This window comes from Toxotes jaculatrix, chromosome 23 (assembly GCF_017976425.1).
Source record: "Toxotes jaculatrix isolate fToxJac2 chromosome 23, fToxJac2.pri, whole genome shotgun sequence".
Classification (NCBI taxonomy): Eukaryota; Metazoa; Chordata; class Actinopteri; family Toxotidae; genus Toxotes; species Toxotes jaculatrix.
Genome location: NC_054416.1, coordinates 14,446,593 through 14,471,632, shown reverse-complemented (window position 1 = coordinate 14,471,632; position 25,040 = coordinate 14,446,593). Strand labels below are relative to the sequence as shown.

The following is a 25,040-nucleotide window of genomic DNA, read 5'->3' as shown; positions in this document are numbered from 1 at the left end:
TTCTCCCTTTAGGACGTTGATTCAAAAATGGAAGTTCTGGCTGTTCCAGTTTTAGGGACTGACACCTACAAGTGAGATTCACTGTTAAACTGACTCAGACTCAGTTGTAGCAGCTGGAAACATGTCGGGCACGCTGCCTACATTTGGTCAACTCTCCTCAGGAAGGGACACCAAACAGGAAGTTGGGAGTTTTCCTCCAAAGGTGCTGTTTATTGCTGAATTTGTCTTCAGGGGGGGGAAAAAAAAAACAAAAAACCTATTAACTATCCCCAAACAGCCTGAGTGTATCTGCAACTCCTGCACACACAAATGTAAATTCCAAACTGACAATAAAAGTAGACCAGTGAGGTTCAAAGCCCTTTGATATTTCAGTCAACACGCAGATACTGTATTCACTATTTGTGGTGTGATGGGTTCTGTTTCGGGCAGCTCTCCTTTTATATGAGTCCATATTGTATTTATGGTGAGGCCGTGACTGGCAGTTCGGTGGCACCACACCCACCGCTGCTTTAAAAGAGCTTCTTCACAGGATCTGTTTTTGGCAGTGGGATCCTGGACTTGGCAGGTCGGTTTTATGCGTGGACTAAATGAATGCAGGGTTTTATTGTCTGGTTTCTACTAGTAGTGGTAATGTGAACGGGTAAATATGGATTTTCAAAGGGCTTAACACTGTCAAAAATTAAAATCGAACATTTAAGTGTCTCTTCACCATCTAGAATGTCTGAATCTATAGTAAACTATAAAGTGATGGTATTATATTCTGAGATACAGTCAGGTGACAACTGACCCCAAGACTGATTCTCTAACTGTATCGAGACGGCCCTTTGTGGAACAGTTTGGACACCCCTGCTATAGAGCATCTGTGGAGAGACCTGAGGATGGCAGGATTCCCATCCAATCTGATGGAGGTTGAATGGATCTGCAGGGAGGACTAGAGGAAAACTGCTCAAATCCAAGACATATTTATTTCGTGAAGGGAGACAGAAGCGGAAAGATTGTGTATCACATTAAAAGCATGAGTTAGCACCCTGGCTATAGCCTTCACACACACATGAACACACATCGGATTTAAAAACAACTGAACAGCTATGGGAGATTTTGGAGCAATGCTCCAAAAACCAGCGGAGGGAACATCTTTTGGAAGAATGCTGGTCTTCCACACACTTGGACCATCTCTGACATAGAGAACTGAGGCTCGTGATGGAACAGTTCCTTACTATAGGTGCATTTCCAGAGCAGTGACTTCCCCCGGGGAACAGGAACCTTTAAGGGGAACTCTTTCCCCCTGCCTGTGCTCTCACCAGAGGAACCAGGGTCTGAATTAAGTTCCAGTTCTAGTTTTAGTTCTAATTTTACCCCTTCCAAAAAAGGACCCTGCTCGATTGTACCTCCAGAAGATTCAGAATCTTTCAGGGTGGGGGCTTGCAGAACTGAACGTTGCTAACTCAATACGCAAATATGCTAGCGTTTTCTGCACCCGGCATACTTTTTTTAAATCCGCAACTGCAAACACGTTTTGCTCGTCGTTTGTGGTCAACAATAATCTGAACAGAGAAGAGAGTTTACGGAGACAAAGTGCAGTCTTTGTTGCAGAGGACTGTGGAAATGCAAAGCCCAGAGGGCTGGAGGAACATTTTTGTCTGGGAAAGTTCTTGGACATTGATTCTTGGGAAATTAAAGTTCCTAGAACTTCTGGTGGAGAGGCACCCCCCACCCCCCCAACACTATACTTCCTGTTAGGTCGTCCTTTCATTTTGTCCCAAAATAAGTGCACAAAAATCTTTTTTTTTTTCATGGCAACGCTTGGTGTATTCAAATCCCACCTTCAGGACAGAACAACAAAGCAACAATGTTTGCAATGTATATCCCACGGTCCACAACAAAGCCGTGGGTTCACCAACTTAACTGCAATAAGCTCTGACTATTGTTTATTACGCTATTTATCATCTTAAACCATAATAAACTTGAACATAACCATGCCAACCAAACAACTGGATTCTTGAACCACACCAAAGGAAATATGTGAAACAGAAAAAGAGTAGATGCACTTAAGAGGTTGCGAGTCGACAGATCATTTATGGCAGATCCAGGATCAGTTTTCCATAAAATATCGCTGTCATAGTTAACATACAGCGGGTAACGGATTTTCACTATTACAGAAGCAAACGTCTCAGTAGTTTTTTGTGAATTATTATATGAATATGTTACAAATAAAGTGTTAAATGGACAAATATCTCCTTCCTGAGGCCATGCTACAAGTGGGACAAAATACCCATGCGTGCTTTTAGCATCTCCTAAAAAAATTTTACCAGAATGCATTTCTGATAAAGATTCTACAATTGATGTTAAATTAATCAATGATATCAATTTTTTTTTTATAAGGGGACAATAGTACTAATATGTATATAGTAATATGTTCGGTCATAAATGTCTAAACGCAACACAAACGCCTATTAACAGACACAACAGCAGTTGCCATTTCAAATAGTGGAGAATACCAGCATCTGCACACACACACACACACACACACACACACACACACACACATCTGCATGCATGATTGCTTTCCCGCTCTACTCCGAGCGTCTGGTTTTCTTGTTCTAATTTTTTTTTTCAGTTACAAGCCAAGACTGTGTGGCTGACTCATAGCTGTTTGGCAACAGCTCAAGGGGAAGCAGGAATTTGAGCCACATTACACATTCACAGCAACTGCGAGCAGAATTCTGGTAAATATTCACATTTCATTTGCTCACACAACTGCTGTGTTGATACCGTATTCCAAAAAAACACCACGAAAAGTGTCACGCTTTTTCTTTTTTTGGGGGGGGGGGGGTGGGGTGGCTGGCAGAATGCTTGTGTGTGTGTGTGTGTGACTTTCCACTGAAGGCGTGCAGCATCTTACATTCCTGCCTGAAAAGTACCCGCATGCAGAGGAATCGAAAGGAAATGATGCACGCCTGCACGCCATATTAAACGCGGCGGACAAGATGTCAGGCCTTTATTTCATCTTCTTTGAATACAGTTTTTATTTTATTTTTATTTTTTTGGGATCAACTTCAAACCAAAAATAATTTCTAAACAGTAATGCTCGCAATAACTCTGGAATACCATTTGAAGCCCATGACACTCAGGGAAATAGATTTATATAAATAAATATGTCTAAAACAATATGTCTAATGTCAATTCCCATATAATTTTAACAGGACATAAATATCAGTAGGGGCCCCAGGGGGTCATTCGGGCCCCCATAATGAGTGAATCCAGCCCTGACAGCAGTAAACTAAACACTTATAATCCACATGTTTTCGGGAGGGGGGGGACACTGTGACAAATTGACAAATTATTTATTTACACTTCAGGTTAGAAAGAAAAATGAATCAGACCAGTTCACCAAACAAACATATTTAGGGGGTGAATCACGCTTCGTCTAAGTGAGAGAGAGGCCTCAGAGGGTCTGATGGTATTCAGATGAAAAGCCACAAGTCTCCAATGATCCTAAAGAATTTTTAAAAAGAAAAAAAAAAAAAAAGGAGAATTTGACTCCAACGTTTCTATTTCTACTTCGACCTCTTTTCATAAAAAGGCTCAGGTTCATTTCAGGTCTTGTGGGAGGTTGGCTGGCTGACAGCTGCACAGCCACACACACACACACACACACACACACACACTCTCGGACTGATCCCATTCTTTTGTGGAGTCTCCGTCTTTCACAGTCTTCGTCAGCTTTAAAAAAAAAAAAAAAAAAAACTTCCCTCCAGCTTGATTACAGCCAGGAGTGGACGCAGCCCACGTATATAAAGAAATATATATATATATATATACAGCCTGGCACGAGTTCCAATTTTACTTGTCCTTTGTAGATTTGTTTGTAATGTTTGCTATGATATCAGTATTACCAGCGAACGTATCTCCTGCAGCAGTTAGTTGACAATCACATGCTTCATATTCTGTGTCCGCCCACTCATTCTCTCACCCAAGGGTGCTGCATAATGACCTCAACCACCTACAGATGCCGTTTTGTCCCAAAGCAGCACAGCGCTCGTTGCTTTTTTTTTTTTTTTTTTTTTTTTTTTAAAGTTTGTGTCTTTGATTTTGTCGCCCTGCCACCGCTCGACATCCTGTACGCCCCTGCAGTGGTGTCTGAGATCCCATCTGAGAAGTGAAACAGAGAGCAGTAGCATCATCTCTGAGAAACACTTTCTCTACCCACCCACCCACCCCACCGCTGCTCGACAATGACTGCACACTTTGTGGGTCCATTTGCCGAGCTGTGCGGCGCTCTAGTTGTCACCGTTCGATTCGCAGCAGCAGCAGACGTTTGACATAAAATGAGGACAGCGGAGCCGCAGTTCACGACCTGCGCAGCATTTAGCAGCTTAAGAGCCAGATACATTTCTGTGGTAATGGGGGAGACCAACTTTTATTTGTGAAAACTTTATATATATTTAATATCAGCCAATATCCATCCTATATTTCTTTTAGCCCAAGTTGGCGTCCATGAATTGCTTTTGTCTGACTAACAGTCAGTCTAAATCAGGTGTTGGTGTTATTGGGTGGTGGACACTTTGGAGGGCAGGGGTGGGATAGGGTCTAAATCATAAGATTTTGCCCTGGGACCCTCTAATCAGGTCCAGCCATGCTGAGAAGGAACTGCTCCTTTAAGCAAAAAGAGTTTGATTTCCGTGATACTTCAAACCCTCAAGACCTGATTCTCATTTCTTGCCAAAAGCCCGTTTGAACTAAACATTTTATAACTAACAGTAGTCAAACCTCTTCATTTAGATTCTTCAGCAGACAGAGATTTGAAGTCGGGCCTAAATGCACAACTGCCTTTGAGGATAAAAGCATCTAAAAATAACTGTCAAAAAAGCCAGATGAGACGGTACATGTGTGCGAGCTCACTAGTTGCTGGCAGCGGGTCAACAAGCTGTCACAGATCCGACTGTCGTATCGGGCTGAAACAGACACAAACATTATGCAAGACCATACTTGCTTTGCATACAGATAACAAAAACAATGAGTGACTCCTGACTGCGGATGGAACATAAATCTCCACGGGGCAATGATTTCACTGAGTGAAGAGCGGATGAGTGTTACTTTTCTCAGCACCTTGCTTTTAAGAATACAGACTCAGTTCATCCAGCAGAAGAGGTCAAAGGTCTCAAATGCTACATGTATAAGCTGCACAACAACTTGCCTAGATGAAACACTCACACAGTGCAGTCAGTACCAAAAAAAAAACAGGACTGAGGTTTAATATGCAAGCCCTAAGAGACAGATCTAACAGTGACTGTCTCCTTCTAGACTCTAAAAAATATCATTTCATGTTCTTCAGAAAAGAAGCAGTATTACAACATTTGGGCAAAAAAACACTGAAATAGCTGCCATCTGCTGATGCAACTTCCTGCTGATCTCTGCGCAAGTTGCACTCTGTCCCAAAATCCAAAAACCAGAAATATAAAACATAAAATATTCAGTTTATTCCAACTTCAACAGATTTTCGTCGTTTTGTGTCCGTCATTTCTATCATGTTGTGACGACACAGTGTCGGAATAAACTTCCCCTTCCATGAAAACACAGCGCAGTTTCATGTGAGAGTGAATGCACAACTCACTCAAAAACACACACACAGAAAGAAATAGAACAGTATGAGCATAAATAGTAGTATGAAACTGGGACACAGCTTCAGCGTCTGGTACCTATAGTTCTTTTCTGGGGAAAATAAAAAATTCTCTCTCTAGTTTCCTCTCTATCTGCAACAAACACAGGGAAGTAGGTTGTTAAATAAAGCGACTGTGTATTTATGCATGCTTGTGTGTATATGGAGAAAAGAGCACCAACCCTAACCCTCATTTACTTCTTTCTGTTCAGCATTAAAATAAGCTGCAACATACAATTATGTACATTTAATTCACAATAGTTTTCTAACAGATCAGCTGTGTGAATTTCTGCCCTCCGCGCTGCCTGTCATTCCCTCATGCTCTTACTATATTTCCAGAGACGCCACAATTACTCAGTCACCACAGCTGGTGAAATAAAAGTTATACTGTGGATTTCCTCAAAATATACTGTATGTGGAAAGCGTCGGCCTGAGTATTGACTACGACTTCGGATGTTGCAATATACAAACGTGCTTTGAGTGCCAGCTATTAACTTTATAATCCACAAACATGTCCAAAATGATTTTTATTACAGATGTTTAGCTGATGGTAGTGATCAATTTACAGATGTATATTGAGATATATTGCTTTCTATAATTCCTTTGTTACAAAACGAGCTAATTTTAAAAAATGAAGACTCATTAGCTGACATGCATAAAGATTTTTGTCTGACATAATATATAGCAGTGTAATAATATATATGCTTAATAGCATGTCACTGCCTCCAGACATGCAGAGTGTGTCTTAAAAGCTTAACCTTTTGACCCTGCATGTGTAGGACTGCTGCATCATATTTTGGCCAGTAAGGGTGGAGGGAAACGTTGGACACTAGTATCTGTGCATCAGTAACCACGATGTGAGCATGAGACGGTGCAACCCAGATCATTCCCAAAGCAATTAAACCACCTTCATTATGAAACATTAAGGGGAGGACAGTTACTATTAAAGACAGAGACCTTGACTGAGACGAGTAGCCTCTACACTGTATTTTACACTTCAGGTTCCTGCAGCACTGAGCTGCAGCAGCCTTGCCCACACATGCTGGCGTGTGTCCCCATGTGATATTTACTGTTCCCCAGCGCCTCGCCGCCCCACCATTTTACAAGACAAGTAAACACAACATCAGCACATAAGGTGGGAAAAGCAAGGCCTACAGATGTGCAACAAAAGCAGCATTGTGCAACAGTGCTCTAACTCCTGTTAAACAGTCATCATTGTGGGGGCAGAGCGGGTGGAGCTTTGCTTGCAAAAAGGCAGCTTGTAAACTCATTTTTCAGTTAAATCTATGACTCAACTGCTTGTGCATAAACATGGACTGTGTAAGAGATGAAAACTTATGCATAACAGTATTCCATGTTTTGTTTTTTTGTATTTGAACCAGACAGCAGAGTTCTCTTTAATCCTCTGACAGCTCTGCTGGTGGTCTGTCAATGTGGCAACTCCAAACACAAAGGCAGGGCCTCGTAGATCTCTTAGCTATGCAAAAATTCAGTTTCCAAACATGCTAAGTCTGCTGCCAAACTCCCAAAGAGAGCGAGAGAAAATGAAAAAAACACGGAGACAAAAAGTTCCAGTAACGCCTAAAATCTGCCTTGCCCCCCTCGTGCCAAAGTAAAGACAGCTGGTTTACTGCAAGAGCTAAAGCATCATGCGCTAAAAACGAAACTAGCTATCAGCAATTTTTTTTTTTTTATCTACAGCAACTGTTTACCAACACTTCAAGATATTGAACAGGTTCTACACCTACACACTGACAGCAAGCGCCGCTGTCATTTTGCAACACGGCTTGCAACGACAAATGCCGTGCCCCCCATCACTGTTTGAAAAGGAAAATTTTTATATTAGCTTAAATACGTGGCTAAATAAACCGCGAGACATTGCTAAATGATCAACAGGCATTATTTAATGTGCTGTTGTCAAAGTGCAGCAAACAACACCAAACTTCCGATCAACATTTTATATGAACCCGCCTGATATTCCCACAGTCCGCCGCCCCCCAACCTCCTCCACCAAAATATACCACCGAGGAATGCAGTAGCTAACACTGTGGAACAACTGTAAACAATTTTAATTAAATTAGAAGCTTAGAAATTAAACGTTGCTTACTGGCTTAACGACAAATGTACAGACGAAGAAACCTGAACATTTTAAAGTTTTGTAAAAAGCCGTGAGACATGTGAGTCTGGCGTCTGTACGTTCGCTGAACAGCAAAACAACAATTATTGCCAAATTCTTTACCGTAGTTTGGCAAAGTTTTCCTTGTATAACGATTTTAGCGGCAAATCCGAAAAACACACACAGTCAAGTTTCCATAACTCTAGCGTTGTGGGTTAAAATCACTAACCATAAAAACAAATGGCGTTTTTCATCTCTTTACTCACCCAGGCTGTTTGTAGAAGAATTCATAATCCGAAGTTTACGTTGTAGTAAGTTTCTCTAGATGTAAAATCTGGACCGAGGTGAGTTTTCCATGCTGAGAGAGGAGTGTCAGAAGTCACACACTTGTGGACGTGTGTCAAGTTACCATATTTACTAGCATACGTAACGGAAACATAAACAGTTTCCTGTAAATCAAGTACTATTTTTCAATGAACAATAAAAAAAAATCATTCCTGAATCATGTGGAAATCAAAATATAGCGTCAAACTATTATAAATGTGGGGATGAAATATAATAAAATAATTAAATAAAAAACGGTCAGTCTCCACCGGAAGTCAAAGTCCTCATTATGCCTAGCTTGACACTATTCACGGGAAGGAACCAGGCAGCGAAAGTCAAAAGTTGCATCTGTTAACTCTATCAGACAGTAACTTTGTCCAGTCACCGTGACTCGGGAAAACTTATCTATCTGTAGTGTGCCAGAAGAATACAGAAAGAAACTTTTTCAGCAGCAACGTTTTCAGGCAATACCTTTGCGCCTGTCAAATAAAACACCATAATACTGTGTTTGCTCGGAAGACATTTGTCGCCACCACGCGGTGGAGCTGTGTAGTGCACGTGTTCAAATCCCCTTCACGAGCCTACAGTAACACAGTAACACATTTTATTTACAAAGTTTACAGACATACAACGTGCTTTGTTCGTACTCAATAAGATGAAAATAAAACCAAGCTATTAAAGGTACAGAGAACATTAATAAATATATAATTAAGATAAAAGAGTGAAACAATTAATTTCAATTTCAATTTTTGTCCATTCCACTTACTTGTATGAACAGGTAACTATGGATTTAAATGTGGTGATGAGAATTGCAGTGAATTACAAATGAGGTATAATAAGGCAGTTATAAATATGACAGTTTTCCCTCTGTGTGAATCCACGTCACTGAATCTGCTTTGGTTGTTTTGTTCAAATGCATTTAAAAGCATGAGACAGTGCCGCTTAAAATCTGTTAATTTTTTTTAAATTAACTTTAGATGAATTTAAATAAAAGAAGAAGAAGAATTCAACAATGTGTTTGTGGAACAAATATGTGCGCTAACGTTTCTGTTGTTACGGGGAAGCGAATGTGTGCCGGACCAGGAAGTTGTAACGGTTTTTCAACATGGAAGCGTCCGTAGAGAGGGGTCTGTGAAGGAGACTATTTAACTCATACATCAGCTGTCGTAAATGGTGGGTACTGATTAAGGGATAAATAGTTATATATGTTAGCACATTATTTGCTCTACGTAAGTCAAATATTACAGAACATCTGTTCTTAATAATGATTTGCTTGACACTTTGTCTTGATACGTGTGTATAGATGACATATGCCAAACTTCATAGAAAAATGTTCCCGTTTAATGTTTCCTTTCCTCTTGGCAAATCTTTCTAAGTATTAGAGGCTGACTGAGGAACGAAATTCTGAACTTCTCTTCGGGTCTGTTTGCACAAGTTCATTGAGTTAAACTCATATATTTAGGTACAGATTCAGCTATTCTTCAGTCATCTTTCCCCACTGAATCTTACCAGAGAGCTGCATAAAATTGCCAGATTTAAGAATGTAATTCAGTATGTCTTTTTTTATTTTCTTTGCACTGTTCTGTTTCCTGAAGGTCAGTGTGATGGTTTGACCATGAAGTGTGCCCGCTGCCTGCTCCAGCTTCAGTGTCTCAGACTGGTGAACCAGTCAGCCAGGTCTGCAGCCCAGCATGGCATTGTGCTCCAGTCAGTGTCCTCCAGTCAACCCAGTGTGCTAAATAACATCCAGCACCAGGTAAACTTCAGATTCAAACCTTTTCTGAATCATGGGTGTCTAGTCTTCAAGTCAGGATAGGTGTAATCCACTAAGCCAGAGATGTCCAAACTGTTCCACAAAGGCCCGTGTGGCTGCAGGTTTTTGTTCCAACCAAGCAGCAGCACACCAGACTTCACTTTCCATTTTATCAACTGATCTCAGTCTTCAGACAGTTGATTGGTCAAACTGTGTGCTCTTCATTGTGGAACAGTGTGGACACCCCTGCACTAAGCAGCATTTATTCAGACAGAATGTATGTTGTGTTGCATATTCCTGTTTCATATACATATAAAAAGACAAAAAATTCTCTTGTAGGTACTGAGGCATTTCCACACCAGCCCAGCACTCGCCAAGAGTCAGCGTGTACCGACAGAGTTTGTCAACAAGGACAACAACAAGAAGGACAAGTCTCTGATCACCCACGATGATTTGTTCGAGAAGGTGGCCAAAGGGGCCAAAACCAAAGCCACGTTCAACAAGGTGGTGGATGTCTTCATCAAGGCAGACATAAGACGTCGGGGTCACGTAGAGTTTATCTACGCTGCTTTGAAGAAGATGCAGGAGTTCGGCGTGGAGAGAGACCTTGCTGTCTACAACAAGCTGTTGGATGTTTTTCCTAAAGAAGTGTTTGTGCCCAGAAACTTTATCCAGAGAATGTTCAACCACTATCCCCGACAGCAGGAGTGTGGAGTCCAGGTGCTGGAGCAGATGGAGAACTATGGTGGGTGTCAGTTCTAAGACTCGATCTGCTTGTGGAGTTCCTGTAATGTTGTTCTAGATAGATGAAAGGCAGGGGTCTGGATACATTCTCTCTAGATGTAAGGGAAATATTTATCCATTAGTGTGTACGGTTTAATATACTGTTAATATATAGTGGAAATAACATATAGTGTTTGTCCATGTTCATTTTAAATGATTGTGTTTCAGGTATCATGCCCAATATAGAGACCAAAGTCCTGCTGGTTCAGATTTTTGGAGAGAAGAGCCACCCCATGAGGAAGTACCAGCGCATCATGTACTGGTTCCCCAAGTTCAAGCACATAAACCCCTTCCCCGTCCCCCAGCTGCTCCCCGAAGACCCAGTGGACCTGGCTCACTTTAGCCTGACTCGCATTGCTAACAACCTGGACGCCAAAGTTACCGTCCACCAGGTATAGGCTGTAGGCTACGTGTCTGACTCGGATTGTTTGTGTGTTGAGTCGGGATGTGGTTATCCTAGCTTAGCATAAAGAATGGAAACGGGGGGGTGGAGGACAACTAGCCCAGTTCTTTCTAAGTTCAAGAGTACACTGGCACGAAAAGGTAGATGTAACTCAATGGAACTCACCTTGTATGTAATAATAAATAATGATAATTGAACTTGTCCATATTGAATAGTATTGGTTGGGAAAAGTATGTGAACAGCTCAGCGAACAAAAGCTAATTCAAGTCAGGATTAAGCAAACCTGGATTTCAGTCAGTGAAACCAGACTGGCATCAGATTGTCGTTAATCTGTCTGTTCCTTTGCTCTTCCTGTTAGCTGCCCTGTACAGATGTTACAGAGAGCGGAGAAGAGGTAACACTTCCATATATAGTAGGTATGAAGAGGTGTTTTTTTTTTTTTTTTTTTTTGTTCATGTTTGATTCGAGTGGTTTCTAAGGTTCCCACTGCTCAGTGAATTAGCTTACTGGCTTTGCTTCCTTTCATTCCTGTGCTGACACCAGGTATCCAGAGCCCCAGCCAGATGGAGCTTCTGGCCCAGCATAACCCGAGCAGGCCGGTGTTTGTGGAGGGCCCCTTCCCTCTGTGGCTGAGAAGTACATGCGTGCACTACTACATCCTCAGAGCTGACCCCACACCGCTTGATGAGAAGGTGGGAGGAGGACCCTGTTATTTTATCATCTCTGAAGGAACGATCTAATACTCTGGAGAAAAACTCTTAAGTCCAATTCCTAACTGAGGTGTATCTGTGCGTTTCCCCATAGGTAGAGGAGCCCTACGATCCAGAGAGAAGTCTGTGCTATCCTCTGCAGCTAGACCTGGATTTTGGCCGTGACTTCGGAGACGACGAGAGCTTCGATGTAGAAGACCGTAAGATATTTACAGCTTTCCTTGTTAGTGCTCTTGTTTTCGCCTAAACTGTCGCTTTCGTTGTGTAACGCAGCTCTTGTGTGTCATGCGTATCCAGTGGACGAGGGCCCAGTCTTTGCCATGTGCATGACCAATCAGGGAGACCAGGCCACCCTTAACCAGTGGATCTCCAGCCTCCAGCAGAGCAACCCCATCCTGGGTCAGGTCCCCACTTTGTTTCGTCTGGATGTTGGACCCCGGGAGCTTCAGGGGCCAGATAGCACAGATTCAGGCCATCCCCACAGGCCTGAAGCAGAGACCCAGAAAGAGGACTCGCACCCTGAAGAAGAATCCAAGGTTATAGAGGAAGAGGAACAAAAGAGGAGGCAGGGGATGAAACAGTTTACAACAGTCAGACAGTGTGGTTAAGACTGACAAAAAAATCATGACATAGTGTCCATAACTTATTTAGAGGTATTGGTCCTGGTTAGGGGTCCCAACTAGTGTGAGGTACTGGTTTGTTTAACTAGGCATCACACACGTCACTCAGCAGAATCTGAAGATGACTCTTAATAATGTTGACGGTAACATTAAGGAGTTAAATAAATGAAATTAAAATGAAGCCGTGCTTCCCTGTTTTTCTGTCTCTCAACATGGGTCCACATTTTAAAAAAAGATATCAAATAACAAGCCCAAAGGTAGAAAAGGTTTATTACTTAAAAGGCTTTAAACATTCCCTTTCAACTGGTAAACAAGTCAGAATTACATTCTCGGAAGTTAATTTAGCTTGGTCACTTCCAGCTATTTACAGTGTCGTGGCTGTTGCAGGCAGTTTCTCTAAGCGTGACTGACCTCCACAGCTTTGTGCTCAAACAGCAAAATTATTTCAGCATTTTACTCTTAATGACAATCGTACAAAAGAAAAAATGCATTTCAGAGCTCATCTCTGATATACAAGTGTTCATCCATTTACTACTCATGCAGGAAAGCCTTTGGGTCCTCAATACGCACAAATGAGATACTTCTCTAACATGGAACTACCTATGGATATGAATAATGCATCAATAATCAGTTATATAAGAGAGAGAGAGATTCAATAAATAATAAATAGTTGCTCAAAAAATTTTGGGAAAGACAGGAAAAGAAAAAACTGGCATCTCTCAGCCACTTTAGTATTTTGTGTATTTACAGTGCAGAAGACTTTACGTCACACGGCCGAGCTGAAATCAAACTGCAGGAGATTTTTTCTTTTTTTTTTTTTACAGAGTTGAGAAAGTTGCTATAAAAAAAGTTGTCTCGATACAAAAAGTTGTCAAAAAGGACTTTTATGTAAAGTTGAGGATTTTCAACCACACGGTGCAGAACCACATCCCAAAAACAGCGCCAATCTAGCATCTAACCAGGGTCTAGAACAGTCTCAGACCTGAATGCAAGCCTGCCAGTACTGCAGGAAAAACTTTATACAAAACTGAAAGCAGCTATCAGCTATTACAAATATACTACAGTATAAAGTGTTTAACTCTTGTGCTGCATGTGTGTGGGCACATTTCTTATAGCTGGCTGATACTGGGGATTTAAATCTATATTTACTGTATAATTTATTGTAAATATCTATAGCTATATGATTCTGACAATAGTCACTGAAATACGTCCTTCAAAACTGGACACTGCAATTCTTTTTTTACCCATTTTATTTATCTGTTCAATTGTTCAGCAATGTTTGACATTAATTCTCCATTTGAAATCCCACTGTTTGCCTATTACTAATTAGGTAAGGTAGTGGGGCCTCTCTGGCTGTAGGGGTCGCTAAGCCTGCTAATGACTGTTTATTAGTCTGACTTTGAAGCATTACTGTGTCACTTTGTGAACAAAAAAAAAAAAACAAAAAACAATCTTCTTCTCATGACAATGAAATGTAAATTCATAAGCAATAAAACACACCTTTGAGTAATTCAATACACTCCACGGTTTTAGTGCTACAACCTTATTTGGTACCAGTAGCTTATGGTGACTAGCGTTTGCTAATGCTTACAACAGTTTGGATAGATACTGCTGTGTAACGGGCATTACTCTCAAAGTTTGCTGACTTTATGGCCCCTCTCTGCTTGTGCTACACTAAGCTAGCTTTAGCTAGCCGCTATTTGAGACCTCAGCACTCCATACATAACTCTCTGAATCAATCACGTGACATTAGCAAACCTTCAGAGGAAAAAAATATCATTTTACTCTGTAAAGTGCCTTCAGATAATGTATGTTGATGATTTGGTTAAATAAAACTTAACTGAGCCTGTTATCCAGTAGGTTGTATTTTTATGATCTTACAGATGTGTTGTGAGTTCCCAGCGTCCTGAAATGATTGCCCCGGGCGTTTAAATCTAATTTTGTTGCACAGTGGAGAAGTACAGAGTAGCACAGTACTGCTAAATACAGCTAAAAAAAAAAAAAATCAAACGTATTGGATTTTTTTCCCCAGGGTTTGCACAGAGAACGCTACCAAACAGCAAAGTTATGTACTACAGTAGTGAGGTCACAGTTAGGGTGAGGTTTAAGCATGTCCAGAAGGTCCAATAGGTCCAGGATGTGTTTAGCCTAGCTTAGCACAGAGACTGTGTTCCCCCAAAATGTTGGACTTCTCCTTTAAATATTTTAAATATTGTCACAAAAATCTCAACCATGGCAGCTTGACTATTAAAAAAAAATGTCCTTACTGACTTTCAAGAACCCACATTACAATCCTGATAGGAAATGAGGTAAAGCTGCTTTTTTGGGGGGGGGGGGGGGGGGGCAGCATTGTTTTTCAAGGTGACTTTCTATGAAGGTAAACAAATCGATTAAAAAAAAAAAAGTATGATAAATAAAAAAGACAAATGAAGCATGGGTTTTCTCTCCTGGTCCACTGTCTTCAGTTTGAGTCCTGCAGTCACTTTTCTCTGCTGATCAGTTCCTGTGTGCTTCTGCAAAACAAATGGTAAAAAAAAAACCAATAATAATAATTGTAAAAGGTCTTGCATGGAGTAAACAGTGTGATGATGCATCTAAGGCAGCTTAAACAGCAGATATTTTACATATTTTTAATTATGCAAAAACTAACTAAGTTATTTTTTTTCCAGACTTTTCTCTAACGTGCATTTTGCCCATAACATGCTTTCATCAAAACCAGTGACAGGATGTTTCCAAGTGGACATTCCTTCCATTTAAAGCCCTTATTCATAGGATTTAAACATTTCTGACTTTGGCAACTCTAAGTGATCATTAAAAAAAAAAAAAAAAAGACACAGTAGCTTAGTTCAAAGAGGCTATAATCACATAAAACTTCTACATTCTACATAGGGGATGGTAGAGGTCACAGTCAAAAAAGCTTGGGAACTATTCCACCAGAAGATAGGCTATGAAGTCTTTCAAATCAAAAGGATGTTTTTCCTCTTGGGAGCTTGAAAGAGCTCAGTGAATTTCATGGTTATCTGTCTACCAGATTATAACGCGTCTAGTGTGCAAATGTCCTGAGGGGGGTGCCAAAGGAAAGCTAAAGGAGCAACCCACATTAAAAGACAGAAATCAAAGTCAAAACAATGAACTAACACGTTTTGCCAAAAGTCTTCCAAAATCCAAGTGGAGAAAAAAAAAATCAGTTAATGCAGGCTTTAAAGATATTTTCATTAGATGACCTGAGTGAGAACTGAGAGGACTGGTAGCACAAGTGGGAAACAACATGTCTCCTTGTGGGGTAATGAGTGTCTGATTCTTGGCTTCATTCTAAAATGTAGAGTTGCTGTAGAAGACGAGAAGAAAAGTCATAGTGTACCTGCCAGGGACCCGCTGTGCTGCTGGAGCTGGCTGGTGAAGAAGCGTTCCCGCTGGGACACCTGCTCGTCCCAGGCCTCCAGAATTCGCTGTCTCTCCCCAGGCTCCAGGGTCAGGGTGTCCGGGTGGGCCTCGTCGATGTGGGCCCTCACCCCCTCCAGGCTGTGAGAGTACTGCAGCTCCCCGCACACCATGCACACCAGCAGCTGGTTGAGTGGGTCGTAGTCCATGAGGTAGCGGTTCCTCCACACAGCATCTGAGACCGAACCTTCCTCACCGCCGTTATTCTCATAGTCAGCGAACAGAAGCGCTGACTCATCTGTGGAGACAGAAAAAGGAGAATAAGTTTTGTGCTAATTTTTCATTCCTTTCAGTTCAAAGTGACAAGAGTTAATGTTCCACCTTCTACTGGCACTGTGTAATTTGGGTATGGAAACGATCCTGAGTCGGTGTCCGCTGAAGTGCTGCGAGAGAAGGAGAACAGTAACATTAATCCTTCTCCTACATAGAGTGTGTAGCAGCAATGCTAAAGGACAGTAAAACACATCTCCCACCTCATTAGATGCTCTGACTCATCGGAGGAGCTCACCCACTGACCAGACTCCTACAGGGATTAGACACAGAGAAGAATCAGGGTTTGAGAAGCAATTCAAGATTCTGATGAACAAATGTAGAATACATTCATATTGTACCAGATGATTCCCAATTCTTACTGTATGACAATAAAATAAAATGTAACCTCACTTCATTTGCTTGAGGAATGACAGTGTATCAATCATTACTTGTTTCCATCTACTATTAAAACTAAGCATACAGAGTTCCTGTGTTTAAACTAACACCACTTATGGATTTGTCCCTTTGTCTTTGTAGTTGTCTTTGTGTCTCTTTGTTGTCATTTTTCACTTGTTTTGAGCCATCTTCTTGTACTTGTCTTTGTGGTCATTTTGTGTCCCTTTGTAGTTGTTCTGGGTCTATTTGTTGTCTTTTCATTGACTTTCCAACAAGAAATAGTGGTCACTTCAATCAGAGGCTGAATAGACCAACTGTGAATAGGACCAGGGGCCCCCAGAGGAGTCAGGGCACCCCCTGGACCTGTCCCTAGTAGGCCCACTCAGCACTGTAATCCATTCATAGTACTACTTCTCAGCTGGTAAAATGAAATGCTTCATCTTTGTATGAATAGTAATAATTAGAGCACATAAAACATGTTTTTTTTAGTACATCTGTGCAGGTCCTACCTGTGGTGGGAGGTCTTGTGGAGGTAGGATGGGCCTCCAGTTGTTGGAAGCTTTCCTTGGGTTGACTCCCTTGTCCTGAATGGCCTTCCTGGCTCTCTGCTCCTTTTTTTTAATCCTCCAATACTCCCGCTTCCTCCTCAGAAAGTCTTCCTCAGACTCCCCGGGGATGGGCTTTGGTGGAACCATGGTGCTTATTGGTGCCAGCTTAACGGGAGATTGTGTCGTATGTGTGGGGCTCTGAAGCTGAGAACAAGGGATTTTCATTGGACTGAGGGCACAATTTGGAGTTTGACCAGGGGGTTCGATGAGCTGGAGGTTCATGGTGGACAGTGGGTTGTCTGGAGGCGTCAGAGCAGGGAGGGAGGGGGCCAAATCTACATCTGTGCTTCTCGACATCCACTTCCGTGAACCTGGCATGGCTTGTTGCCGATTTTCCGGAGCTCCAAGACAGTCAGGAATGATCTGTGAAGCCCCAATGTTTATGTTGCTCTGCTCACTTGTGGGTGAACAGGAGACACTGGTGACAGGCAATTTGACCTGGAGTGTGTCTGGAGACTGTTCGGCGTTACATGTTGTAGGGCTAACGACAAGGACAGAAGGGATACCGGTCACCGAAGTCTGAGAAGCAACTGACGGCTTGGGTTGGAGAGCTGCTTTTGTTTGAGGATTTCTATTCTGAGCAGTGTTGATGATAACGAGACCTGGAGCCTGAAAGACAACAATACAACATGAACAAAAAAAAAAAAAAAAACGAACACAAACAAAGTAACAAATGCCAGAGAGAAGTTTGCAGTATAATGATTTAGGCTGCTGACACTGGCCATGCCTATAAGCCCTGAACTCTTTGTGCCTACAAGCAAATTCAACATTAACGGCCACGGTTTATACAAAAGATGATACAAAATGAACATTAAGCCCATGTGTCGCTTCACCTGGATGTTTGTTGGGGAAGCCTGACTGCTGCACTCTCCATGTCTCTCTCTCTGCCTGGCCTTTAACCTGGCCCTCTGCTGCCGCTTCATCAGCTTCCAGTACTCCCTCTTGCGCTGCAGGCTGGTCAAGCCGCCCTGCTCGGTCCCCACGCTGCGATGTCTTTGTGCTGATGGCGAGTTGATGTTTTGGCATTGTTCTTGGGCCTGACGCTGCTGCTCAGCGTGTTGTTGCTGTGGGTGTAGTTGATCCACTGGTAGGTGATGCAGCTTTGGTGGCTCTGGGGAGCAGCAGTTTTGATGGCCGGCTTTTTTGGTATGAAGCCTCTGGGTTCTACATGGTGAAGATGGACCATCAGAGGCTTCCAAGGGGGGGTTTACTATGAAGTTCAAAGGGGTCTGGGACGAGTGCTCACAGGTGGGATGCAGGACCACCTCACTGGAGGTAGGAAGATGTGGAAGTGTCACACTAATTTGCGATGAGTCTTTCAGAGGAGGGCTTGGTGGACCTGCTTGTACCGTGGCATCAGCATCTGGCTGCCAGCTTTTTATCTGCAGTGTCAGGTCAGCAGCCATAGGAGCCACTTCATCTTTTTCAAAAAACAGCTGAGGTAAATTTGGCTTCATCTCTTGCTCTAAAGCCTCCTCCGCTATCTCCATTTTAACATCGGTCTGCTCACTTTTACACTCCCTCACAGTGCTGAGCGATTCTTCCAGGAGTTTTTTCATCGAGGCCACAGCTAGTAGAGTGGTAGCTTGGCTGTCTGCACTTAGAGCTGGATCAGACTCTGGCTGGGGTGCTGGAGGTGGTGGCGGGGAGGTTGGGGGTTTAATATCTGGACAGATGGCTTGTTCTAGTTGAGAATCTAGGTCAACTGCTGGCATTGACTCAGTCTCTTGTTTTATCTCATTTGAATTTGGTGAAACGGGCACGCTGCTGTTGGGAAGGTGTTGTGCATTTCCTGTATGGCTGGTAAGACTTCTGCTCAGCGGTACGGCGGTTACTGCTACTTGCCTCTGGGCCTTCCTCCTTTGTAAGGCTGCATTGGCCCTCGCTTGCGAGACACCCTGCTTCAGTCGCGCTGCACGAGCTGCTCGCTGCTCACGTTTCTTTATCCTCCAGTACTCCCTCTTCTTTGCCATCCTCTCCTCCTCTGTCAGCTCCGGATCGAGAGAGAGCGCCGACAGTGACGGCGCACTACTTGAAACGGCCATTTTCATGACGCAGCCGCCGTGGTCCGACCCTGCCGCTGACCCTCCAGAAATGGCATCTTGAGGGGTTTGAGGATGCATGAGTGTGAGCTGACTTACGGGTTCGACTGGTGAGGAGTGTGAATTACGAACAGTTGTGCTTTCAAGATGAGTCCGTGGCCTGACTGACAGCAGTCTTAGAGGCTTGTTGACTGACGGTCCAGTAAGACCAAGAGAGACTTTCACCTGAGCTTGGCGGAGCGTAGCTGGGGGCTGGTTTAACCTAACAGGTGCAATACTTCTCCGTTTCGTATTAGGCTGATGTTGAGGTTGTGTAATGAGGGTATTGTTGGAATCTGCATTAAGTTCTTCTTTACTTTTACGTGCTGCTGTGTTGTGACCCGCTGGTCCCTGGGGAATGTTAATGGTCACTGTCCCGTCCTCTTTGATGAACCCTCCGATGGTCTCAGAGGCGTGGGTGAGAGTACTTCCTGCTGATTGTGTCAGCGCTCTGGCCCTCCTCATCTCCTCTAGGATTTTCTGGTAGCGTTTCACTCTTCGCATCAGGGAGTCCTTCTCTTTCAGCCGAGCCTTCACCTCCATTGACAGCTTGGCTCGCTGTTCGCGCTTCTTAATCCGCCAGTACTCTCGACGTTTGGCTATTATCTGCTCAGGTGTGTCATTGGGGTCGATCCTGGGGATATTTCTGGTACCAAAGACTGAAGCAAGCAGCGGGGACTTACATCTTATGTTTCTTTGATTCAAAAAGTTCCTCTGGGCTTCAATGAATCTCTGTCTCTGTGTTTTACATCGTGCGATCCCTCGGGTAACATTAGAAAAATGTACGTAACTTGGAAGCTTCCTCTGTGATTCGCCTGGTTTTTTCACAGAAATAACATCAGATGCAATTACAGTCTGTGTTGTCATGTTCACGAGTGGATTTTTTACTTTTATCTGATTTACCTGCAGGTTGACTGTAGCTAAACGTCCTCCCCCACTTTGCAGTTTATTGTTTTCCTTTTTGACAGGTGTAAATGAGGTTTTGACCCGAGCAGGACACTGCCTCTGGCTCGCTCCTTTCAAAAACGACTGAGACGGAAGATGCTGAAGAACCTTGCCACCCACAAGTACTGTTTTTTGTGCTGTTTGCCTCTGTACCATCATCTCTGCGCCCTGCGTCCTCTCCCTGGCTTTAGCTATCCGAGCTGCTAGCTTTGCCCTCTGTTCGCGCTTTTTGATCCGCCAATGCTCCCTCCGCCTCGCCGCTCTCTCCTCCTCGGACTCCATGGAAGGTCGCGAGTTGCTGACACTTTTAGCCCTCTGTGTGGTGACCAAGGCACTCTTTGTTCCACTTTGAGGTGTTGTGTTTGCTGCTTTAATAGAAACGGGGCCACACGGAGAAGACACAAGAATCATACCTGTGGTCATATTTGTGGGTACGAGCTTGGGTTGAATGCGTAACGCAACTTGTGCCTTCTGTTGCGTTTTGGGGACTGATGTGCCCTGCATAGACACACATGACTGAGGTGTTGTTTTGGCGGAGCTGCCATTGGTAATTCTGGTCACTCTGACTGGAGGCACTGAGGAACTTGTGTTCAGCTGGGTTCCACTAGGTGTGGGTGAGGTAACGGCTCTGGTCACAGCACCCCTTGCTTTTCGGCATTTGACCGCGACTGTGTTGCCGCCAGCAGCTTTGACTGCGATGGAGCATGATGCTGGCAACTGAGGCAAGACCTTGTCGAGTTTCATTGTCTGGAACAACTTCTCCTTTTGGCTTTCAGTGGCTTCAGGTGAACTGTCCCCCACTGTATTTCCTCTCTGTGATGCAGGAGAGACTTTGTATCTCTCATCATTAATGAGTACAGGAGAAGAGGGACTAGCAAAGCAGCCAGATAAAGCGGTGTTCACCTCTGCAGGGACGTTTAGATGTAGGAGCTTTCCCCCTTGACTGTCTTGTGTTGGCTTTCCTTTACGCCCTGAGAGTCGGGCCCTCTGCTCTCGTTTCTTGGTTCTCCAATATTCTCTCTTTTGGGCGAGGGTGGCATCATCATACTCCGAGGCAGGCCGGTAGCGGTGGGACATTGAACCACCTTTACCTTTTGCAGTTGGCATGCTATTGCCAGCTTGGACAGCTCATCAGTTCTCATCCAGAAGTACTGGTTGGATCTTCCCTTGTCACACTGATTCAATTCATCCCCTCAGTCCAGGCCCCTCGCTACCATTAACTTACATGGTGTCCTCCTATATGATGCCGCAGTAGGTGTTTTTGCTCTGCTGAGCAGCTGCCAAAGCTCTCAGACATCACATCGGCGTGCAGGTGTCCTGAGGAACAGAAAACAATTATTAGTTGCATCCTTCTTTGTAATAAACCTGGTTTCATGACAATTTACATCAAAATGGAGCAATGACTCTTTCCTGCCAAGATGTTATACATTTTACAACACTTTATTACACTGTTAGCATAGAATCTGTCTCTGCTTGAACAATTTAAGTGAATTAATTAGAAGTTTTATTGCATGACTTAGTTTTTATCCTGGACCACACCCCTGCAGCACTGTGCCAGCTTCTAATTGGCTAATTCACTCAACCTGTCTGGGCTTGATCGGGACTTGTTTAATATCAACTGTCTCTGGACCAGTCTGACTGCAGACCAATCCGACCTCTGAAGTTAAAGAGGGTTAACGCTCTGTTAGAATGCTGAAGACACCTTCGAAGACTTTCCTGTTCTGCCTTCAGGAGGAAGACATGGCCCAGAACCCGACCTCTCCTCAGCTGATCCCATCAAAAGTAGGGAACATCCTGGAAGGCAGGAGTTGTCAGGGATGAACTGAGGAACCCAGACAACCTGCCTCCTGTCTGGCCCTAATTTATGACCTGCGCCTGGAGTACTCGCAGTGCATCAAACAAACAACTAAGCTGACAACCAAAATTCACAATCCACAAAATCTGCTTCCTGCTCGGACATATTAGTATAAAAGCATATTTTTTAGGAAGGAAATGAATGAATGCTGCATGTATATCACCAACAACGTGGGTTTTACAGCTATGAGGTCATTTTAAATAACATTTTCATAAATGCACTGCATTCTGTGGTGATACATTCGAATTCACATTTTAATTCTCAGCTTAAATATTTGACTTGATTCTAAAAAAAAAAAAAAAAGTTCAAATGTTTTTACATAAAGTCAACTCCAGGTTAACAGTACCTCAATAATAAACATATTCTGTTAAAGCTGAAGCTTTATGGGCTTTGCAAAGGTATAATGGCCTGACAGACCTGCTTTAGGGGATTGCATTAAAACAGTCATTGCTCCACTTTAACTTCAAAAACTGTAATATTACCAGAGATGCATCATCAACCCATGAAGGAAATGTTTATCCTTTTTTTAAAAAAAAAAAAAACCATTATTTAGCTGCTTTCAAATAAATTCAAACACATTTTTCCTTACAGAAAATGAAATTAACACGATAAAGTTATTTTCAAATATTTAATGTGTAAAAATGTAAAGAATCTAATGCGAAAACATCAATTCAGCAAGAAATATCACGTGAATAGTATTTTAGATGTGAATCTAATTTAATCTGGTGCTTAAAAAGAATGAAGCAGCTTTTCACACGTGATATGTTCACATCATAAAGCCACAGATTTCAGATATTTCATCAGGTATCACCGATAAATTCACATTTCAGCACATTTCACATGCGGTGAATTGACGTATAGGTGCGATGAGACTTGAGACCTTTCACGTGATCTTTATGTAACTTTTGCCTTCATTAAATTTCCTAAAAAATCCAATCCAGACTCACTACGGAAAGCGTTCCCACTGCCACTCAGAAAACGGATTTAACGCAAATCAAGACAATGCACGAGGACTAAAACGCCCCACTAGCCTGTCACAACACTTGTACACAGCGTCCGATTACCCCCATGAGACAGACCTCATCCTATGGTTGTCAACACATTTCAATGTAACATTTAAAAAAAAAAAAAACGTAAATATGACACAATTTCATCCCACAAGGTCTGCGGTGACACCGACGCGTCGTGGATGTAAAAAAAAACTGTGAGATACAGGAACCAGGAAGGAAGCGGAGTGACACTGTCCCTTTAAACCTGTCCCCCCTCTATCACAAATTCTATCTGTCGAGAGCCATTTTTCTTGGTAAATTCTTTTATTCCGGGTCTATTTGATCCTAAACGTCGCGAAACGACTAAGCCGGAGAACAATTAAGCGACAGATGAGAGGAAAAAAAATTTACCACACCAGAGCGTAAACGGTGCATAAAGCGCCCGTGTCTCTTTCAGCGGCACAATGGACAAGCTCTTCCTCCTCCTGTCCACACGGACCTGGCGCCTGTCTGAGTCTACTGCCTGTCTAAAAGACGCGAGAAAAAAAAAACCCGCACGCTGCCGTCACAAAGCAAGACGCTGGGAAACATGTGGAAAGGAGAAAGGGAGAAAAAAAAACATGCATATCCGTTACCTTGCTAGTTACAGCTAACTTTCCGGGACAGTTTGAGTGAACGTTTTGTGGACATGTTTTTTTTTAAGCTAGGACACTGCAGCTACTTTCCGCGAGCCTGCCCGTGTTCTGAGGCTGCCTTGACAACGCTCAAAAAGTACCAGGATGTGGGACCTGGATGCTCGCTCTCTCTTGCGTGTGCGTGTACGTGTGTGTCAGTGCGTGTATGTGTGTGGCGTGCACACAGAAACCGTATAGTACAACGCCCCCCCCCCCCCTCCCTCTTTTTTTCTTTTTCTTTTTCTTTACGGAACCCAACCCCTTAAAAATGATTTTACAAAAAAAAATCTGAACAATAAGCTGATTCGTCCTCATCTGTTCCTTCACAGTTGCGGATTTGGGAGAAGAGATAAATCCAGTAACACGTCCAATAACAATGTACACAGATTACATAAAGCTTGCAATAACATACAGTCCTTTCCAGCTTGGAACAGCTGTACAAAGGTCCATTGATTTATTGGCCTTTTTTTTTTCTTTTTTTTTTTTAACAGATGACCTCAGTTGATGTGTGCTTTTGTGCAGAAGCTCAAGGGTTAGGGATCCATATTTAAATTTATAAATCTATTTAGTTTAAATAATATAATCACGTGCATCATTATGGCCGAGGAGCAGTAGTAAGAGGAGGAAGTTTTATAATAGTGATTTTTATTTAGCCTTCATTTAAGACAGATGGGGATTTTGAGAGGGAGTCCAGCGCCTGACAAAATAAGAAATAAATCATTTTGATTTCAGTATATAATTTGAAATACTACACTTAACCATCGAAGAAGAGAATTTATAATTAGAGCGTACACGTTTTTTGCACAGGTAGTTTATTTTCTGGCGAGCAGATTCATGAAATTTATCTTTAGAAGCAACAACACCCAAACAAAATAAGAGTAATTGATGATATAGGCTAATTAAATTACAATAAAAAAAATAGAATTTGTAATAAACTGATTAATCCTTAAAGTTCGGCCATGGATCAGACAAAAGTAGCTATTTGAACATGTCAATTTGGGCTCATCTCAACAGACACTTCATTGATTAATGAAGCTAGAAATGATCAGATCAGTCAATAATCACTATAACTATTAGCTGCAGCCTTGTGTATAATAAGACAGGTTATCTGGTATAGAACCACACTGTAGTCAGAAATAACATTACACACATGATGTTGTGAAAAATACCATGTGGGATCCCCAGCGCAGGAACATCATAGGGGCCCTGATTCGCAGTTGTGGACCCGCCCTCGGTTTGTTAACCGATGCTTGGCCGCACCAAACCTCCTCTATCATGGCATGATTTTGTGAGAACAACAGCATTAGTATTAGCAGCTTATCTGTATTAGCGCCTGCTGCTCCATTTGCTCCCCCACCTCCCCACCCCACGGGGTGGGTGTGCATTGTCGACGCTGCTACTGTCTCTTTAAATTTACCCAGGAGCCCCTTA

General features: G+C 42.7%; 3 protein-coding genes across 4 annotated transcripts in view; 1 reads left to right on the top strand and 2 right to left on the bottom strand.

Annotated features, from left to right (window-relative positions):
• Positions 1-8,265, bottom strand: part of eml3 (EMAP like 3) — a 34,301-nt gene extending 26,036 nt beyond the window's left edge. Inside the window, exon 1 of one of the 2 annotated variants that reach the window (XM_041031321.1) lies at positions 8,042-8,265. In XM_041031321.1, the coding sequence (XP_040887255.1) occupies positions 8,042-8,066 (25 nt within the window). In that variant the 5' untranslated portion in view covers positions 8,067-8,265. The remainder of the gene's footprint in view (positions 1-8,041) is intronic. The other variant, XM_041031322.1, reaches the window with a different exon arrangement.
• Positions 8,266-9,180: 915 nt separating this feature from the next.
• On the top strand, positions 9,181-12,689 carry ecsit (ECSIT signaling integrator). Its single transcript, XM_041031330.1, has 8 exons — positions 9,181-9,272; positions 9,695-9,855; positions 10,192-10,597; positions 10,804-11,027; positions 11,397-11,454; positions 11,582-11,730; positions 11,843-11,948; positions 12,046-12,689. Exons 2-8 carry the CDS (start codon positions 9,715-9,717, stop codon positions 12,354-12,356), a joined length of 1,395 nt encoding a protein of 464 aa, XP_040887264.1. The 5' UTR covers positions 9,181-9,272; positions 9,695-9,714; the 3' UTR covers positions 12,357-12,689.
• LOC121177110 lies at positions 12,622-23,404 on the bottom strand. The gene is made up of 7 exons (XM_041031320.1): positions 23,352-23,404; positions 17,899-21,408; positions 16,967-17,674; positions 16,283-16,332; positions 16,131-16,192; positions 15,730-16,047; positions 12,622-14,881 (listed from the first exon to the last, which is right to left on the bottom strand). Exons 2-7 carry the CDS (start codon positions 21,196-21,198, stop codon positions 14,865-14,867), a joined length of 4,455 nt encoding a protein of 1,484 aa, XP_040887254.1. The 5' UTR covers positions 21,199-21,408; positions 23,352-23,404; the 3' UTR covers positions 12,622-14,864.
• Positions 23,405-25,040: the final 1,636 nt, after the last annotated feature.

Bases quoted from the DNA above. Each gene is read 5' to 3' on its own strand.
- ecsit (XM_041031330.1), top strand. From the start codon at position 9,715: ATGAAGTGTGCCCGCTGCCTGCTCCAGCTTCAGTGTCTCAGACTGGTG. The intron at 9,856-10,191 runs GTAAACTTCAGA...ATTCTCTTGTAG, and splicing joins TAAATAACATCCAGCACCAG to GTACTGAGGCATTTCCACAC. The intron at 11,455-11,581 runs GTATGAAGAGGT...TGCTGACACCAG, and splicing joins AACACTTCCATATATAGTAG to GTATCCAGAGCCCCAGCCAG.
- LOC121177110 (XM_041031320.1), bottom strand. From the start codon at position 21,198: ATGCCAACTGCAAAAGGTAAAGGTGGTTCAATGTCCCACCGCTACCGG. The intron at 16,333-16,966 runs GTAGGACCTGCA...TAATCCCTGTAG, and splicing joins CACAAGACCTCCCACCACAG to GAGTCTGGTCAGTGGGTGAG. The intron at 16,193-16,282 runs GTGGGAGATGTG...CTTCTCTCGCAG, and splicing joins GAGTCAGAGCATCTAATGAG to CACTTCAGCGGACACCGACT.